The 21,083-nt window shown below is 33.9% G+C and overlaps 1 protein-coding gene across 2 annotated transcripts; it reads left to right on the top strand.

Annotated features, from left to right (window-relative positions):
• Positions 1-696: 696 nt before the first annotated feature.
• On the top strand, positions 697-19,801 carry LOC128395150 (low-density lipoprotein receptor-related protein 2-like). 2 transcript variants are annotated; one of them, XM_053355550.1, is made up of 9 exons: positions 697-4,007; positions 4,923-9,904; positions 11,872-15,925; positions 16,139-16,292; positions 16,429-16,572; positions 16,820-17,220; positions 17,308-17,680; positions 17,787-17,892; positions 18,014-19,801. In XM_053355550.1, the coding sequence occupies exons 1-9, from the start codon at positions 1,256-1,258 to the stop codon at positions 18,377-18,379; spliced, it is 13,332 nt and encodes a 4,443-aa protein (XP_053211525.1). In that variant the 5' UTR covers positions 697-1,255; the 3' UTR covers positions 18,380-19,801. The 2 variants fall into 2 exon arrangements, with proteins under 2 accessions (XP_053211525.1, XP_053211524.1); XM_053355549.1 differs by having other exon boundaries at positions 17,999-19,801.
• The last annotated feature ends 1,282 nt before the right edge of the window (positions 19,802-21,083 follow it).

The raw sequence follows: 21,083 nt of genomic DNA, 5'->3' as shown, positions 1-21,083 counted from the left end.
AATTTTCTTCAATTGAATCATCTCTATTTCTCTTTTTCTCTTTCTCTCGCACTCGAACGTACGTTCTGATCAATTGTTCGAGATGAGAATATCAAGAAAATCAATAGTCTATTACGAGGATGGAACGAAATGATTTACTTAGCCAAAGAAAAAGAGTTTGACCTTGACTTTAACTCTTCCCAAACAAAAAGTTCTAACCTAATGTAATAGTAAGAGAATAAACAAAACAAACAAGAGAAAACAGAAAACCAGCCTGAACGCAAACGACTTGTGACCTGCGTATTTGTAAGTAAAAGTCTAAAACTCGCTTTGATCTTTGAGCTTTTTTTTCCACCAAAAAGGCGATAATTCGATTTTTCCAAAAAGTTCGATTAATCTATCAATCAACTTTTACCTAAAAATCGATTTTTCTCTCACATGAAAACCATAACAAAGAGATTTAAAGGAGAAGAGAAAATAAAAGAAAATAAAAACTTGTCGTTATTTCATATAACCAATTGTATAGAAAGAAGAGAAAAAAAAAGTTAAATTCAATTAATTTTTCTCATCTAAAGTCACGTGTGGATAATCGATTTTCTCTTTTCGAAAAAAAGAAAATCGATTCTGACCACCGATTGTTCTTTTTAAAATCGATCCAATCGATCGAATTAAATTTAATCGAAAACTACTTTTAGCTTTTTAGTTTCTCTCTAGTTGAAACCGTTGCCGGTTCTTTTTTGTTAACCATCAACATCATCAAAATTTTGTTTTTTATAAATTTTCTTTTTCTCTTCTCTCTCCTTCTTTCCTACAATAATTATTATTATGGATAAGTTTTCGCTTAAAATATATTAACTATTATTACTATTGGTTTACCATGTAAAACTTTGTGACCTCAACAGGAGGAATTTTGTTAATTTTTTCTGATTGTGTTTAAACCAAAACAATTAATTCTCCTCGTATTGTTTCCTGGGTGTTTCCATTAACCTTTTGTTCATTTACTAAAAAAAACTGAAACCTTTTTCTTTCCTTTTTTTGTTAGCAAACTTCCTTGTAACGCTTTTATAAACTCCGTCAAAATAATCATAATCATCATCATCATCAACAACATCATCACCATCATCATAATTATCATCATCAACACATTCCATTTCTTTTTTTCTCTTTCTCTCCCCCAATTATTTATATATATTTATCCTCATCTTGAAAAAAGAAATTCTCTTCTCTCTCTCTCTCTTCTTCTTCTTCTTCTTCTTCTTCTTCTGATACTTTTATCATGTTTTTTAAGTTATTTTTCTTCTCTCTCATTTGTAATTCTCTTCTCTATCTATCATCAGCATGTACTGACAAAGAATGGTTATGTCCTAGTGATAAAATTTGTATTCCAAGAGAAAAACTTTGCGATGGTAAAGCCGATTGTTCAGATGAATCCGATGAAAAGTCAGCCTGCTCATCCAAACTTTGTGCCACCCTTTTCTGTCAATATGGATGTAATGCTTCAGCTGATGGTGGTATTTGCCATTGTCCAATTGGAATGACCCTTGACCCAAAGGATAATGAAAGTTGCACCGATCTAAATGAATGTAATGAATGGGGTTATTGTGATCAATTATGTACCAATACAATGGGAGGTTATAATTGCTCCTGTTCAACAGGTTATACATTAGATGGTAATCGCCATTGTAAGGCCATTAATTCATCTTCAATGATCCTTTTATTTGCACATCATACAACCATATATTCAACAAATTCAATTGGATCAAAATTAGATGTAATTGTTAATTCAACAACAGCAAGTGGATTAGATTATCATTTTGACAAGAAACTTTTATTCTGGTCTGATACCTCAACTAAAACAATCTACTCGATCAATTTAGATGAAAGAATTGCAAGTAACAACAACAACAATAATGCTTATGTTAATTTTACCACAACACCACCACCACCACCACCATCATCATCATCATCATCACCATCTTCCTCATCTTCCTCATCTTTATCACCTTCATCATCTCCATCGCTTCCATCCATTACACCTTTAGTTAACATCTCTGTACCTTACCAATGGAATCCAGTATCGTTGGCTATTGACTGGATAACAAATAAAATCTATGTCTGTGATATTCACAATCAAAAAATTGATATTTTCGATCTGGAAGGTAAAACCAGTGCAATTGTTTTAAGTCAAAATATTACCGCTCCATTGGATATAGCACTTGATCCAACCCAGGGTTACATGTTTTTCACTGATTCCGATAATATTGATCGTGCCTTCATGGATGGTTCCCAGCGTAAAACCATTGTCTCTGCATATATTTATAAAGCATCCGGATTAACCTTGGATTATGTTAATCGTCGTCTTGTCTGGTGTGATTCACAATTAGATCAGATTGTTATTGTTGATTATGAGGGTAACAATCGTCATACAGTTTTAAGAGGTTCAACCAAAGTTCCAGCACCAGTACGGATTACCCTTTTTGAGGATACAATCTATTGGACAGATTCAACTCGCCAAGGTATTTTAAAGGTTAACCTTTATAATACCAGTCAACCCATTGAGACAATTTACCGTGAGAAAACAACACCCGAACCTAAAGGTGTTATCTCATATCATTACCTGAGACAACCTTCTACCGATAATCCATGTGGCAATAGGAATGGTGGATGTCAACATATGTGTATTCTTACCCGAATTGAGAGAGATTCAAAGGACGATTTTACTCTTGGCTATAGGTGTGCCTGTGAAACCGGTTATGAGTTGGCACCTAACCAGAAATCATGTACACCGGTTAAAGAGTTTCTACTTTACTCACAGCAGAAATTTGTTCATGGAATATTGATTAAAGATTCTGGTTACAATTACCAATCATCATCTTCTTCATCTGATGCCTTCTCTGATGCCATTGTACCGATTGTTGGTCGATCAGCACGTTATGTTGGTCTTGACTATTCTTTCCAATCACAGTATATTTACTATTCTGATGTTATACTTGATGTTATTTATAAGATTAAGGTTGATGGAAGTGGTAAAGAAAATGTACTCGCCTCACAAAATGAAGGTGTTGAAGGTTTAGCGCTTGATTGGGTTACCAATAATCTTTATTATATTGATTCGAGAAAGGGTACACTTAACGTTCTTAACACTGGTAATCCAACTTATCGACGAACTTTATTGAAAAGTTTAAAACGTCCAAGAGCAATTGTTGTCCATCCTAATAAGGGTTATATCTTTTTCTCGGAATGGGAAAGACCAGCCAATATTTCACGAGCTTATCTTGATGGTACCAATGTAATGGTTTTCCGAGGTGTACTTCTTGGTTGGCCTAATGGATTATCAATAGATTATCAATATGATCGACTCTATTGGTGTGATGCTCTTCTTGACCATATTCAACATGCTAAACTTGATGGTTCCGATGTTAAGACAATCTCTTCACCAAGGATTAAACATCCATTTTCAATTGTTATTCACAATGAATGGCTTTACGTTACCGATTGGAGACTTGATGCAATTTTACGAATGAATAAAGTCAATGGTTCTAATGAAATGATTGTTCGAACCGTTGAGGAACACAATCGATTATATAGTATTAAAATGTTCAGCAAGAGTAATCAAGAGATTGATGCTCGTCATCCATGTCTCACCAATAACGGTAAATGTCAAAAGTTTTGTTTCGGTGTACCATCAAATACAACCGATTTTGGTCTAGAAGCAAAATGTGGATGTCCCTATGGGGAAAAGCTTTCCGGTGATGGTATTAGTTGTGCTTCTAATCCCGATAGTGAACCACCAGTTCGACCTTGTCCAAATAGTTGGGATTTTACCTGTAACAATCAACGGTGTATTCCGAAAACTTGGGTTTGCGATGGAGATGATGATTGTTTAGATAATTCAGATGAACAACAGAATTGTACCCAATCATCTTGTTCCGCTAAAGAGTTTGCCTGTGCCTCAGGTCGATGTATACCTTTAACCTTTCGCTGTGATGGTGATAATGATTGTGGCGATTTCTCAGATGAACAACATTGTAAGTTTCCATGTTTACTTTTTGTTTCCCTTACAATTAATTTGATTTATTAGTTAATTGTTTACTATTATCGGGGTTTTTTCTGTCTCTCTCTCTCTCTCTCTCTCTCTCTCTCTCTCTCTCTCACATTGGTATTAATTGAAAAAGATATTGAATAACATGAGAAGAGTGAAAAATAATGAAAAATGAAAATCGTTCACAAGGTTAATATAATTTGTTTGCTTTTTTATTGCCATTACATTTTTTTTTATTTAATAGTAAAGGAAAATTATTCAACAAATGATATGTCTGACTTTGAATTTGATACAGTCAGTATGTGTGAATGAATTGAAAATATTATCGTATTTGACAAAATATATAGAGTAAAATGTAATATTAATAATAATTGGATAGAAAAGAGTTGAAATTATTCTGATTGTTGATTTAATTGAATCTCAAATTGAATTGATGGGCAAAAATATTGTTTATTATTGTCAACACAATGAACAATCATTTAGGATTTTCCTTTTCACTTTGTTTACTTTCTCATCTCATTGATTAACTTGATGATTCTTTTATAGTAATTTACCTTGATGGTAATTTAAAGATTCATAAATTATTCAGATTCTCAAAGATAAGAATAGTTAATTCAATGATTTAATCATTTTATTATTATACAATTCAGGTTCTTTGTTGAGATTAAATTTAATCAAAGAGATTTATTTAAAGAGATGGCAAAGAGTGATAATAATTATCATTATTTCCTTAATTGTGAACAATCAATTTATTGTGATTTAGATTAACTGTTTTATTTTCACGTTCAAATTGAATTTTACCTAAGGTGTTTTCTAAATTGTTGCTGTTGTTTTTGTTAATTTGGTTGAGAGATTTAAATTTGAATTTGAATTTTTTCGTTTCATATTTTTCTCTGAAAAGGTCCGAATGTCACTTGTGGTGCTAACGAATTTGCTTGTGAAAATGGTCGGTGTATTCCCTCTTCATGGAAATGTGATTCTGAAAACGATTGTGGCGATGGTTCAGATGAAGGTGATTCTTGTCAAGAAAAAACTTGTGCCTATTATCAATTCACTTGTCCAGGTAGATCTCAATGTATTCCTCAATCATGGATATGTGATGGTGACAATGATTGTTTTGACCAAGCGGATGAGCAAAATTGTCCCTCTGTCACTTGTCTTTCTCATCAATTTCAATGTGCTAACGGGAAACAATGTATCCTTGAATCTTATCACTGTGATGGTGTCGCTGATTGTAATGATGGTTCAGATGAAAAGGGTTGCCCCTCACTTGCACCCAATCAATGTGACACCGAGAAACATTTCAAGTGTGAAAATTCAACCTTCTGTCTACCCAAAACATGGTATTGTGATGGTAATTATGATTGTGAGGATGGTTCAGATGAACCATCAACGTGTGATTTAGTTGAATGCCCACCGAAACATTTTAAGTGCAATAATTCAAAGTGCATCTTTAAATCATGGATTTGTGATGGTCAAGATGATTGTGGTGATGGTTCCGATGAGGATCATCGTCATGCTTGTGGTTCAGCTCCATTTTATTGTCCAGCGGGTCAATGGTTGTGTCCAAATGTCACGGAAACTTGTATCGATTTTGATAAAGTTTGTAATGGTAAAGAAGATTGTCCCAATGGTTCCGATGAAGGTCCAGCCTGTGAACTTGATCCATGTTCAGCCATGAATAATTCAACCTTAAAATGTGCCTACAACTGTACAGCAACTCCTTTAGGTGCCGTTTGTACCTGTCCACCAGGTCAAAGGTTAAATGATACCCTAACCTGTATTGATATTGATGAATGTGCAATACCAGGTAAATGTTCACAATTTTGTGAGAATGTTAAAAGTTCCTATAAGTGTTATTGTGACGCTGGATATGAGGCTGTTCATCCATTCAAAAATACAACTGACCATGGTTTCGTTCATGGGGCAAGTTGTAAAGCCCTTAATCGTACCTTGGCCTATTTGGTTATCTCTAATCGTCGATCAATTCTCATCTCAAATCTTAATACAACTTCACTTGAAAGGATTCCCGTTAGGGTAGAAAATGTTGTCGCAACTGCATCCGAAATGGCCACTGGTACAATCTATTGGTCTGATATGCATGCTAAGAAAATTTTCCGTCTCACCAAAGGTTCAAATGAGGCTGAAGTAGTTGTCGGCTCAGGTCTTGATCTGGTTGAAGGTTTAGCGGTTGATTGGATTGCTCGTAATCTTTATTGGGTTGATTCAAAATTGAAAACCATTGAAGTGTCAACATTAGATGGTAAAAATCATGTTATCCTTGTTTCCCAGAATATTAGTCAACCAAGAGGAATATCACTTGATCCTCGTGAAGGATCACGGGTACTCTTTTGGACTGATTGGGGTGAAAATCCACGAATAGAGAGAATCGGAATGGATGGTAATGAACGTAAAGTTATCATTGATACCAAAATTTACTGGCCCAATGGATTAACTATTGACATACCCACTCGAAGAGTTTATTTTGCTGATTCCAAATTGGATTATATTGATTTCTGTGACTATGATGGTAAAAATAGGCAACAAGTTCTAGCCCATAATCATTACCTACTTCATCCTCATTCATTGACAGTTTTTGAAGATACACTTTACTGGACTGATCGTCAATTAAATCGAGTCCTTTCTTGCCATAAATATCGAGGTCTTAATCAAACTGTTGTCTCTCATTTGGTCTCACAACCTTTGGGTATTCATGTTAATCATCCTATTCTCCAGCCCAATTCATCTAATCCTTGTGCCAAGTCACCATGTTCACATTTATGTTTACTTTCACCCAAACCTGAAGGATTTACCTGTAAATGTCCACCAGGTTATGCAACTGACCGTTCAGCTAATCCAGGTCGTTGTATACCAATTGAGGTTCCCTATTTAATGGTTATGAAAGGATCACAAATTGTTGATGTTCAATTAACACCAACCGATACAACAACAGGATATTTTACTCCAGTTATTGGTGTTGAAAATGGTTATGATTTTGATTATGATAAAAAAGAGGGTTACATTTATTGGATTCAATCAAAAGATGAAACTCGTGAAAATAGTACCATTTTCAAGGTGAGCCTTAAAGGCGGTAATCAAACGGCTTTCCTAGCTGATGGTATCGCTGGGTCACCTTATTCAATTGCTTTCGATTGGATTGGTCGTAATATTTACATTGGTTCAATTAAAACATCAAGTATTGCCATAATTAAAGCCGATGGTGATAAAAATTTCCGACGGGTTATCCTTTCAAACGATGGTACTCCAAACGGTGTTGGTAAACCTAAAAGTATCGCTCTAGATCCGACCTCTGGTTCAATCTATTGGCTTGATGAGGGTGGTTTCATGGTACCAACGAAAATCGGTAAAGCAAACATGGACGGAACCAATTCAACGATATTGGTCAAAGATGGACTACTTAATGTTGAAGCTTTGACCATTGATATTGCTAATAAACGTTTATACTTTTCCCAAAGTTCACCAGGAATAATTCAATCGGTTGACCTGGAAGGACGTGATCGTCAAATTAAAATCAATTCATCTATCGATAAACCTCAAGGTTTATCTGTTTACAACAATCGTCTCTATTACCTTGATTCAACTTACGAAAGGATTGTCCGAGTTAATTTACCTTCTTGTAACAATTCACTTTTCCTTGAAGAAAACACTCCAAATTTAAGGAACCTTAAAATTTACGCTAAAAGACCAGGATTAGATAATCATCCCTGTCAAATTGCCAACGGTGGTTGTCTTCATGTTTGTGTACCAATGGCTAATAAACAGCGTCGATGTCTTTGCAGTACTGGTTATAAAAGTTCTGGTGAAACAAGTTGTGAGGTTTACAAATCATTTGCCGTTGTTTCATCATTAACTAAACTTCAAGGATTCAGTTTGGAAGATCATTCTGAAGCTATGCAACCCGTTTCCGGAGTTGGACATAATATACTTCATGTCGATGTTCATGTGGCTAAAAATACCATCTATTGGATTGAATTTAATCCCGGCGGATTAAATGGTATTTTCTCAATTAAACCTGATGGAACTGATAAGAAGCAAATTATCTCGGATGGAATTGGTTCTAATGGTATTAGAGGATTAGCGATTGATTGGATTGCGGGTAACATGTATTTCACCAACGTTTTCCCCCATGAAACTTATATTGAAGTTTGTTGGCTCGATGGTTCAAATAGAATGGTCATTTTGAAGACAATCACTGATACTCCTAGAGAATTGGCAGTTAATCCAATTAAAAAGTACATCTACTGGATTGACCATGGACAATTTCCAAAAATTGAGAGAGCCCTTCTTGATGGTACCAATCGAACCTCAATTGTTTCAAGAGACATTAATAGCCCGAGAGATTTAACTATCGATATTGCAACTCATGACATTTATTGGGTCGATTCAAAGTTTGATGCTGTTCAAAAGATTTACTTTAACGGAGGTCGACGACAATATATTGTTAGGGATATCCCATCACCTTATGGAATCGCTATTAATGGTGCTTCTGTTTATTGGGTTGATCGTAATTTGAAAACCATTTTTAGAGCATCTAAATTTGCCTCACCCAATGGTACCAATCAATATGAGTCAATTAAATCAAATCTTGATACTTTGAGAGATATTGTTGTCTTTGATGCCAAAAATCAACCAACTGGAGATACACCTTGTTCTCGTAATGGTGTTTGTGATCAATTGTGTTTTGCTAAACCTGAAGGATATTTACCATCTTGGAGTTGTGCTTGTGCCTCGGGGGTTTTAGCTCCTGATGGTAAAAGTTGTGTCTCCGTTAAGGAATATCTTGTTTTTACCACTCGACGGGAAATACGTTCTGTTCATCTTGATCCAAAACAATCAGGTTCACCATTTCAACCTCGTGTTAACATGACAAACGTTGTTGGTTTAGATTTTGATTATAGTGATAAGAAACTTTTATTCACTCAAATAAGACCCGATGGAAGTATCTCTTGGCTTGATATCGAGAAACCCGATGATGTCCATACCATTTTACAGAATAACATTAATCCCGAAGGAATTGCCTACGATTGGACAAGTAAAAAAATCTACTGGACCGATTCGGCTAATCGAAGCATCTATGCAATGAACATGGATGGATCTCAGATTGTGATGATCGTACGAGTTGAACGACCTCGAGCGATCGTTGTTGATCCTTGTTCGGGTTATCTTTACTTTACCGACTGGGGACGTTTTGGAAATTCGGGTAAAATTTATCGAACCACAATGGCGGGTAATTTTAAGAAGGTGATCATTGGAAATAATTTGACGCAACCCAGTGGATTAGCGATTGATTATGATGAGAAAAAATTGTATTGGACTGATGCATTGAGAGAGAAAATTGAAAGATCCGATTTAGAAGGTAACAATCGTGAGGTGCTTCGTCAAGCGACAATCTATCCGTTTGCAATTACCGTTTTTGGTAATTACATTTATTGGACTGATTTACAATTACGAGGTGTTTATCGCGCTGAAAAACATACCGGTGCTAATATGATTGAAATGGTTAAACGATTGGAAGAATCACCTCGAGATATTCATGTTTTCTCACCTGATCGACAAAAATGTGACAATAATCCATGTATGATTAACAATGGTGGTTGTACTGATTCATGTCACCAAGCACCCAATGGTACAGTTGAATGTCGCTGTAATACTGGCTTTAAAGTGGCCAATGAGGGTCGAATGTGTGTTCCTAATAATGTTACTTGTGATCCAACTAAATACGCTTGTGCCAATGGTAAATGTATACCAAGACTTTGGGCCTGTGATGGTGATGATGATTGTGGTGATAAAACTGATGAGGATAAAAACTTTTGTACCTTCCATACCTGTGGACCAAATGAGTTCCGATGTGGAAACGGAAGAGTAAGTGTAAACAATCAATGCTGACATAATAATGATAACAATAAAAAAGAAGTGATAATTTATTTCTTCTTTTTATTAAGTGTCAGAAAAAAGAGAGAGAGAAAGAGAGAGAGAGATAAATATACACAATATAATCTACCAATCATGAAGTAATGATTATCTTTTCATGGTAAATTGAAATGAAATTATCAATCTATCTCTCAAATGATTCTCTATCTTCATCTCTCTCTCTCTCTCACTTGAGAAATAAATGTTTCTATTATTTTTTTTTCTTCATTCATTTTAAAAGATTTGATGATCATCATGAAGCTAATTGAAGTAAAAAGGAAGTTAATTTTACTGCAAGATCCTCATGATTATTATTACTGTTTGCAATCGTCATTAATTTTAATTGAGCAACAATCTAAAGGATATTTAGCTGATTGTTTACTCATTTCACCAATATCACCATAATTCTTGATGATATTTATATATAATAGCAGATTAATCTGTATATGATATTTAAAATACATTATCTCTTTTTACTGTTTTGTTTATTTTTCTTTTTCCCATCTTTTCAGAAAACTATTCAAGCCAAACATGATGTTTACTATTAGTTATATATTTACCATTTCTACCCAAAAAATGAGCTTCTTTTCCAAGCAAAGCTAATATTAACTACGCAATAAAGAAGCGATTTTCTTAGCCATTTTTTTTTCTCTCCTTCTACTCTGTGAGTGTGTTAACAGAAACGTACAATTAACTTTTTCCCAAAATGATGAACGTTCATTTCATGTTGACTTATACGCTTCAATCATGATTTCTAATTGTGATGAAAATGTATGGGTAACATTTTCGCACCAAGTAAACATCATTATCTTATTCTGTTGTTATTATTATTTGCAAGAAAATGTTCACCATTTTTCTCATGATGTGTTTACCTTTTTCAGCCCTTTTCTTATTGACGATTGTATTGAAATTATCATTATTACCTTTTCCAAGATTAGGTCATCACATCAGACGCATAATTATCAATAAATGATGTAGATAATGGTCCATGCTAATTACTTTTTTCTTGAATAATATTATCCTTTTTGTCATTGTTGTTATGTTATGTAATTTATTTGATTAGTTTGAAAATGTTCATTTCATGTTTTCACTGAGAAACTTGAGTTCAGTTATATTGTCATGTTATTGTAATATTAATATTTTTCTCATTCCCTTTTGTTTAAGATTGAATTTTTTTTCATGCATACAGTGTTTCCCGTTTGAAGAAACCAAACTTTCAATTGAGAAAACCTTTCTTTCATTTGAAGAAACCAAAGGTAAAAAATTCGATTCTACTTTTCATATGAAGAAACCAAACCACCAAATGAAGAAACCAAGTTTTCATTTGAAGAAACCAAAACGACTTTTAATTGTGATTAATTAATTAATTCTAAGTCGAAATTAAATTTAAATCACGTGTATGATAATTTTGAATATGAAACTTCATTTCCAAGCCGAATTTCGCTCTAAAATTAATAATTAAAAAGTTTTCATTTGAAGAAACCCAAATGGTTTTACTCGTATACCGATTGAGATCAATGATACGAGATTTCGGACCTTCTTTTTTAATTATTAATTTTGATTGAAACTTGAAGTTCATATTCATTATCATACATGTGTTAATTTCGACTTGTAATTAATTCAATTATTTTTCAAATACTTGTTTCTTCATTTGTCTTCATATAGTGATTTTATTGTTTCAATTGAAGTTTTCTCATTTGATTGGTTTTCAATATCATGAATTTTGAAGGTTAAACTTGTTGAAATTTATGATTTATTCAAGTTTAGTCTTTGGTGATTAACTTTATTATCCTCATCATTGTTGATAAGTCATCAAAGTTTCATGATTGAATTACTTTTCTTGCAGTTGATGAATTTTAATGGATTTTTATATAATAATAATATTAATTTGAATTTTCTTTCTCTTTCCTTTTTCTCAGTGTATATTTAAAACATGGAAATGTGATCATGAAAATGATTGTGGCGATGGAACTGATGAAGAAGACTGTTCTTATCCACCCTGTGCTGATGGTGAATTTACCTGTGCTAATTCAAGGTGTATTCCTCAGTCTCAAGTTTGCAATGGTATCAATGATTGTAAAGACAATAAAACCTCAGATGAAAGTTTAGAACATTGTCCAAAAAATCGTACCTGCCCAGGTAATCATATTCCATGTGCAAATACAAACATTTGCGTTGAACCTTATTGGCTTTGTGATGGTGATAATGATTGTGGTGACAATTCTGATGAAGATAAGGTTGCCTGTGCCTCTCGAACTTGTCCACAGAATAGTTTCCGTTGTCCAAATCATAGGTGTATTCCTGCAACTTGGCATTGTGATGGTGACGATGATTGTGGTGATAAAGCAGATGAACCGGAAGATTATTGTAAAAGTGATAAGCGTACCTGTTTCGGTGATTTATTCACCTGTGACAATGGTAATTGTATACCAAGAATTTATCTTTGTGATGGAGACAATGATTGTTTAGATAATTCAGATGAAGATGTAAGACATCAATGTGACACTCGAACCTGTGATCCAGATCGTGAATTTACCTGTACACAAAATAAAAACTGGGGTAGAGCTCAATGTATACCTAAAAGGTGGATATGTGATGGAGATCCTGATTGTGTTGATGGGGCAGATGAAAATACAACTTTACACAATTGCCCACCTCCTGAGCCTTGTGATACGGATCAATATCGTTGTAATAACAATCGTTGTATCAATAAAGAATGGGTTTGTGATCATGATAATGATTGTGGCGATGGTTCAGATGAACCGAGAAATTGTACCTTCCGAGCCTGTACTTCAGATGAATTTTCCTGTAATAATAACAAATGTATTCGTCTTACCTATTTTTGTGATGGTGAAGATGATTGTGGTGATAATTCAGATGAAACCGGAGAAAAGTGTAAAAAAGAACCGGTCACTTGTGCCCCAGGACAATTTAAATGTAAAAATGATGCCTGTATACCTTATGAAAGAGTTTGTAACAAACAATTGGATTGTTCTGATGGTTCAGATGAACCTGCTCATTGTGGTGTTGATGAATGTCTTAAGGTGGAAACAAATCAATGTGAACATAAATGTGTCAATACACCAACAAGTTTCTACTGTGAATGTAATGAAGGTTATCAATTAATGAAGGATGGTAAAGCCTGTGAAGATATTGATGAATGTCGCCAAGAGAAGGGAAAATGTAGCCAATTTTGTTTCAATACTCCAGGATCGTTTTACTGTAAATGTAATGAAAATTATTATGAACGAGAACGAGATGGCCGATCATGTAAACGTCGAGATGCAGTTAAACCTTGGTTGGTGTTTTCAAATCGTTATTATCTTCGTAACATGTCAACCGATGGAAAGGAATATAATCTAATTAAAATGGATCTGAAAAATGTTGTCGCTCTTGATTTTGATTATTCAGAGGAAAGGTTATATTATGCCGATGTTGGTAATAAAACTATTAACCGAATCTTTATTAATGGTACTAAAGATGAGAATGTTGTCCGTCATGAGGCTCATGGTCTTGAAGGATTAGCTGTTGATTGGATTGGAAGGAAATTGTATTGGCTTGATCGAACCAGTAAACATTTAGATGTTTCCGAACTTGATGGTCGACATAGGAAAACAATTCTCGGCGGTGGTATGACTGATCCTCGAGCGGTAGTTGTCCATCCAGGTATTGGTTACCTTTTCTTTACCGATTGGGGTCACCATGCGTTCATTGGTAAACTTGGTATGGATGGATCAAATTTCACTCGAATTGTTTTGTACACGGAAAAATTGGTCTGGCCTAATGCTCTGGCTATCGATTATTTTAGTGATAAAATTTTCTGGGCTGATGCTCATTTGGATTATATTGAATACTCTGATTTTAATGGTAAATTCCGACATCAAGTACTTTCCGGTCCTTCGGTTCCTCATGTTTTCGCGCTTTCTGTTTTCGATGATTGGCTTTATTGGACTGACTGGAATATCAAGGCTGTTATTCGAGCTCATAAGTTTACTGGAGAAGGTCTTGAAGTGCTGAGAAACACATCTCATCGTCCTTATGATCTTCATATTTATCATCCGCTTAAACAATTACCTTATCCTAATCCTTGTGGTAATACCAATGGTAATTGTTCACATCTTTGTCTAATTGCTCCTGGTTCAACGGTTGATTCAACAACCTACAAATGTGCCTGTCCGGATAATTTTATCCTTGCCGCTGATAATAAAACTTGTTTCGCCAATTGTACCAAAGGCCAACATCGATGTGGTCATCCAGATGAAATTTGTGTCCCTATTTTCTGGACCTGTGACGGTGAAAAGGATTGTATGGATGGTTCAGATGAACGTAATTGTCCACCATTTATTTGTAAAAAGGGAATGTTCCAATGTAAAAATAATCAAACTTGCGTCTCACGAATTCGTATTTGCGATGGAATCAACGATTGTCCCGATAAATCTGATGAAAGTTTCTGTGATCATCATTGTGGTGAACATAGTTTCAAGTGTAAATCAACTGGTCGATGTGTTCCCGATTCATGGCAATGTGATGGTGATGATGATTGTTCAGATGGTTCTGATGAAGCACCAGAACATTGTCACCATCGAGAATGTGATTCAGCCACACAATTTCAATGTCGAAATGGTAAATGTATTCCTAAACTTTGGTATTGTGATTTTGATGATGATTGTGGAGATGATTCCGATGAACCTGCTCACATTTGCCGTAATCGTAATTGTACAACGGGATGGAAAAAGTGTCCCACTCGTAATAACTATCGTTGTATACCCAGTTGGCTATTCTGTGATGGTAAAGATGATTGTCGAGATGGTTCAGATGAGAATAATCCAGAATATTGTCCAAAATGTTCCGAAACTGGTGACTTTAAATGTGGAAATGGCCGATGTATTCCACTTCGTTGGAGATGTGACTTTGAAGACGATTGTGGTGATAATTCAGATGAAGATCCTAAAAAGTGTACTGACCTTTATCGAGATTGTTCCGAAAGTGAATTCCAATGTGGAACCAAAAAGTGCATTCCCTCAAGATGGAGATGTGATCATGATGATGATTGTGAGGATGGTTCCGATGAGAAAGAGTGTCAAGATTATAAATGTAAAGAAGATCAATTTAAATGTAAAAGTGGACATTGTATATCATCAAAATTGGTTTGTGATGGTCATAAGGATTGTCGTGATGTATCAGATGAAATGAATTGTCCAACTCGATATCCAGGTGGACGTTATTGTCCCGCAAATCAATTCCAATGTAATAACACCGTTTGCCTGAGACAAGATTTCCTTTGTGATGGAGATGATGATTGTGGTGATAACTCTGATGAAGATGAATCGGTTTGCTCCAATTTTACCTGTGATGTGACCCGAAAATTTCAGTGCCATAATAACAAATGTATACCCTTGTGGCAAATTTGTAACGGTGATGATGATTGTGGTGATGGATCAGATGAAAATAATCATACTCTTTGCCGTAAATGGCCAGTCCATTGTTTACCTAATCAATTCAAGTGTGCCAACGATCAATGTGTACCATTGGAAAAAATTTGTGACCATTCAGATGATTGCGGGGATGCTTCCGATGAGAGAGGTTGTCATACAGGTGAATGTACACCAACTCACCGAGGTGGTTGTGCTCATAATTGTACCTCTGTGGGGGAAGGTGGTTACATTTGCATTTGCCCTCGAGGTTATCGAATCTCATCTAATAATACCAAAGCATGTGAAGATATTGATGAATGTTCAACGTTTGGTCACAATTGTTCACAAATTTGTAACAATTTTGAAGGTTCCTATGGGTGCTCATGTAAACCAGGTTTCAAAATGTTTGATGAAAAGTGTGCAGCAATTGGTCATCCAGCGGTCATCATGATTGCTAATGGTTTAGATATCAGAGCCATTGACAATTCTCAGCAACATCAATCGTCACTTATCGCGGGTGAAAGTCGCATTCAAGCATTAGATTATGATCCAGGAAAAGGTTAGTCACCATTAAAAGTTATCTCTTTATCTCCCTGTTGATATTTTACTCTGATTATCATTATAATGACCAATTAAACGGTCAATCATTAAGAGTTAATCATTTATTATGAATTACATCTCTCTCTCTCTCTCTCTCTCTCTCTCTCTCTCTTAATGATTTCTCATAATTAAAATTCTTACCTTTCCTTTTCTATCTCATCTTATATTAAAGATTTAATGTACTGGACCGACTCATATGAGAAGACCATTAAAAGATCATTTATCCCAGATCCTCTTGATCGTGATCATGGTTTGGGATTCTCACAGAATTTACAACTTAAAAGTTCAACTAAATTAAGTGATATTGCTTTTGATTGGATTGGAGGGTTAGTATTTCAAAGTTGTTATTTGTTTTTCTTGCAACAGTTTCAAATGAATTTATTCATATAATTGATTCTGTTGATTGAATCGTAATTAAATCTTAACTAATTGTTTCCTATGTTTGCTTTAATTTTCCAATAGAAACTTGTATTGGATGGATGTTGATCTATCGGGTACTAAACCGAAAGGCAGGATACTCACCAGTCGAGCTGATGGTCGTTACCGTAAAGTTATTGTAAACGCGTTGGAAAGGCCAACATCCTTGGCACTGGATCCAGAAAGAGGGTAACCAGATATGCTTGTTTCTCTCATAAATAAGATTTATTGACCTCGTCTGTCTTTTAGTATAATACAAGATTTTCAGAACTTGGTTGTTACTTTATCAAGAAAAAAACGGAGATAGAATATATTCCATCTTCTTCTTTCAATTCTTTCTGCTTGTCTGATCTTCTTGTCTTATCATTTCTGTATTTCTCTCTCTCTCGCACTTTTGTTCATCAATTATCTCTCTCTTTCTTTTCTTTTAATTTAGTCTAATGTTCTGGGCTGATGCTGGATCATCTCCCAAAATCGGTGTCTCCTGGATGGACGGTACCAAAGGATCGGTCATTGTATCAGAACGACTTGGTATTCCTTCAGGATTGGCTATTGACTATGAAGCGGATCATCGGTTATATTGGTGTGACTCTAAATTTAATACAATTGAAACAAGTAAACAAGATGGAAGCGATAGAGTAATTATTTTGAAAGGTGATCTACAACATCCGATTAGCATTGATCTATTTGAAGATCAAGTTTACTGGGTGACCAAAGATACTGGTGAAGTTTACAGGCAAGATAAATTTGGACGTGGGGTTAAGGTTCGCGTAAAGAGAGGGTTAGAACATGCTACCGATATAAAAATCTACCAAGAAAAGAAGTACAATACATCAGGTTAGTTTAATAGCTCATTAGATTTTTCTGTTAATTTCTTTTATTTTAAAATTTGACCACTAATTTAATTGTTCTTGTTGTTTATAGCTCCCAATCCATGTAAACCAACAACTTGTTCACATTTATGTCTAATAATACCAAGAGGATATCGATGTGCATGTCCAGACGGAAGCTCAGGTCCAACCAGTTCAACGGGTCATTGTAACATTGGATTTGAAAACGTTTACGCTGAACCATACCGATGCCCATGTCGAAACGGAGGTTACTGTGATAAAGATACCGTCACATTATGTAAATGCTCACCCAACTTTGAAGGGCCACATTGTGAAACAAGGGTTGACAAATATCCCATCAGTGGACCATCAGCAATATTTGCTAACATCATTTTACCCATTCTGCTGGTTCTCATTGCATTGGCTTTAGCCTCAGGGTTATTCCTATTCTTCAAGAAACGAAACTTGTAAGAATCATATTTCCAATGTTAACTATCCTGACAATTTCAATATGATACATGAATATTTATCTTGAATTTATTTTGTTTATTTTCTTTTCACTTTCCATTTTAGTAAACCTGGATTCAAGAACCAAAGTGTATCTTTCCGAAGTGGTACCAATGTTGAATTTTCAAGTCCAACGTTCATGCACAATGGGCCTCATGAAAACACCAATGGGGTGAGTTGATTTGGATCTTAATTATTTTCTCAATTTCCCTTCTAATTTTGGTGAACTGGTTTTCCTTTTGGGGTTTTCGTGTAACACTTTTTGCTTATTCCTTCAGTATCTATCTTTTCAGGAACCATTGGACAGTGAATTTCACCTTGGAACCATAAAAACGACCGATTTTAGTAATCCAATGTACGAAGCTCTTGGAAATGGAGGTGAAGGAGCTAAACAAAGTAGTACCACCGAAGAAACCTCAGTATCTAAGCAACAAGTTGGACTTTATGAGATTGCTGATGATATTTTAGAGAAAAAGTTACCGGAAGAACATGTCTATGAAAGTCCACCTTCACTTGGATCAGCTGTTCTATCGCCATCAAGTATAGTCCATCGATCATCACCACAAGTACACATAAGACAAACGGCACTTAATCCGACCTCCGTTGATACAGATAATGATAAACAGCAACTTGTGGAAGAAGATAAATCTGAATGTTAACAAGAAAACATGTTATTTAAATTTTGTGATGATATAGTATTTTATTAATATTACAATTATTATTATTAACTATTGATTATTATCATATAATTAGAGTTGATTATGTGAAGAAATTAATTTTCCAGAAAGAGAGAGAGAGAGAAAAGTTCAGGAACTCAAAAAACAAAGTGAGATATACTATAGTATAATTTTTCATTAACAAAACTAATCAATTAACTATTTTTTTTCTCAATCTTAATCAATATTATTATATAAATAGACAGATTTCTATTATAATTATGATACAAAGCTGGAAAACATTGACAAGATGCAACATTAATTAGCGTAAAGAGAAAATAGTTAATAATATTTATTACAATATGTTGTGTTGAATGAATTTTTGAACAATCAATGTCTCTTGGTGCTAATTAGACATTTAATTTTGATGATTTCTCTCTCAATTCATATCATTCCTTTTCCAATCAATCAATCGTTTTCCAATCATCTTCCACATGGATGATAAGTTGTTCTCCATTCCATTCAACACTTTCTCCACTGTCTCTCTCTCTCTCTCTCTCTCTCCGCCGCTCTCTTTGTTTTCCATCTTAATCCTGGTCATCTTATTCATCGAACCAGTGATAACAAGCGACCATCATCATCATCATCATCATCATCATCGTCTCCATCTTCATCTTCATCTTCATAATCATCATCTCCTTTCTTGATATCTGTTTATTGAATCTCTTCATCTTTCTTGCTCATCATCTTCATCTTCGTCATCTTCATCTTTCAACCATTAACCAATTATTTCACCATTTGATTTTGGAATCAAATTAATCAACTTATTTCCTCTCCTAATCATCCATAGAGATTTAATCAACATCAACGATCTTCTCAACATTACTGACATTGATTAACTAACTAATAATTACCTTTTGTAATTGATATATACATACACTAATTAAGAGGAATAACAATTTAAAGTGATCATCATTCAAACTCCCACATCAATAAGCAATCAATTGAAATACCATGAAATTTTAATAATAACAACAACAATAATAATAATAGGAACATGAATCAATCTAATTATATAGCACCAATTTTTGATAAATCAACTGAGGATTTATCAGTAAATTAATTGTAAAAAGCAAATTAATTACTTCTAATGCAATTTTTTTTGTAAAACTTTATTATTATATAATTGAAATACCGTTAACAACACCACTCAAACCTTATCAAGTCCTCCTACTCTCTCCCACCATACTAATTGTAATGTAATCAACTGAGCAATTACCCTTAATTGCTACACTTTAACATTGATTATTATGAAAACTATTTGAATCAATTGACAAAAACAAACAACAACAACATCCCATCATTGATAAAATTGATATAAATTGTGATAAAATGTTTTTATATTAAAAAAAAGACTACAACAAAGTTTAATTGTAACAATTACTTTTAATTATATCGAAACAATCAGTCTTGATTTAAGTTATCCAAGTGATAATCAAGAGGTGATACTAATTGTAACTATTCAATGTTATCACAATTAAGAGTCTTTCAACAATCATCTTCAATTCAGAAATACTTGAACTCTACAATTTAAATAGTATTTAAATTATTTTTAATTCTCATCAACAATTAAGTCCAATGACTTTTTATTGAGGATAAAATTTCTGATCATTATTGTTTCACCTTTAATCGTTGAAGGTAAATTAGTTAATTGTTACGATTTAATCAACTATGCTAATGATTCAATCTCCCGGGTGATCATGTAGTCAAAAAAAAAATGATTCAGTTTAATTGTCGAGTTACAATTTACTCTGATTATTTCAATTAAAGGCTTTTAATGATTAGTAGATTGTGTTACTAAGAGTAAATTAAGTAATAACAATTAACCATCTAATTGTAATTGGATTTAACCCAAATAGGTTTCTTTTGATTGTAAATTTAAACTTGGACTCCGGAAATAAAATTAAGCCAACAATTAACTTGACCTTATTAACTTAATCACTGGCAAATAAAAAAAAAATTTACAACAATCAAGTTAATTAAACTCAATATACAAATCAAGTTAATGATGATAATGATGATGATTATTTGATTACATTTAAATCAGTTATAATGAATGGACAAATTGAACTTGATTTGATGAAATTAATTGAGGTTAATTAAGTTGATCAAATTTTATTGTTTTCTTGTCTCATTTGATTGTAATCAATTACTGACAACTGATATTAATTGTCAATTCTTGTATCAGTTTAATTATTACAGAAAAACAAACCAATGTAATGATATTAATTAAACCTGATTCTCTAATTAAGCTTTGAAACAATTAAATCATAAAAACTTTTCGTTACTTTCGTTATGATTTGTGGCAAAAAAAATTGAAATGATTGATTGAGTTTAATTTTGATCGATAATGAAATTGATATTTGTGATTAAATTGAAATGATGATTGATCGTCAATCAATGATTTGGAATGATAATTTAAAGGGGAACAATTAAGAAGCAATTTGATTTCGCTTTTTCTCAACGGATCGCAATTGTAACTAAATTAAATTAACAAACGAATGTATAATGAACATGATGATGATGATTTCGTTTGAGGAAAAAAAATCTTCATCTTTTTCATTGGTAACCGAAGTGTGGAAGCATCGTCATGGAAAATGAGCTAATAAAGGGAAGAGGGAGGAGAGGATTTTTGGAATGGGATGAT

This window comes from Panonychus citri, unplaced genomic scaffold (genome assembly GCF_014898815.1).
Source record: "Panonychus citri isolate SS breed McGregor unplaced genomic scaffold, ASM1489881v1 Contig00141, whole genome shotgun sequence".
Classification (NCBI taxonomy): domain Eukaryota; kingdom Metazoa; phylum Arthropoda; class Arachnida; order Trombidiformes; family Tetranychidae; genus Panonychus; species Panonychus citri.
This window is presented reverse-complemented; position numbering and strand designations above follow the sequence as displayed.

Excerpts from the sequence above, each read along its gene's own strand:
- LOC128395150 (XM_053355549.1), top strand. The coding sequence starts at position 1,256 with ATGTTTTTTAAGTTATTTTTCTTCTCTCTCATTTGTAATTCTCTTCTC. Across the intron at positions 16,573-16,819 it reads GCACTGGATCCAGAAAGAGG|TCTAATGTTCTGGGCTGATG; the intron begins GTAACCAGATAT and ends CTTTTAATTTAG. Across the intron at positions 17,681-17,786 it reads TTCTTCAAGAAACGAAACTT|TAAACCTGGATTCAAGAACC; the intron begins GTAAGAATCATA and ends TTTCCATTTTAG.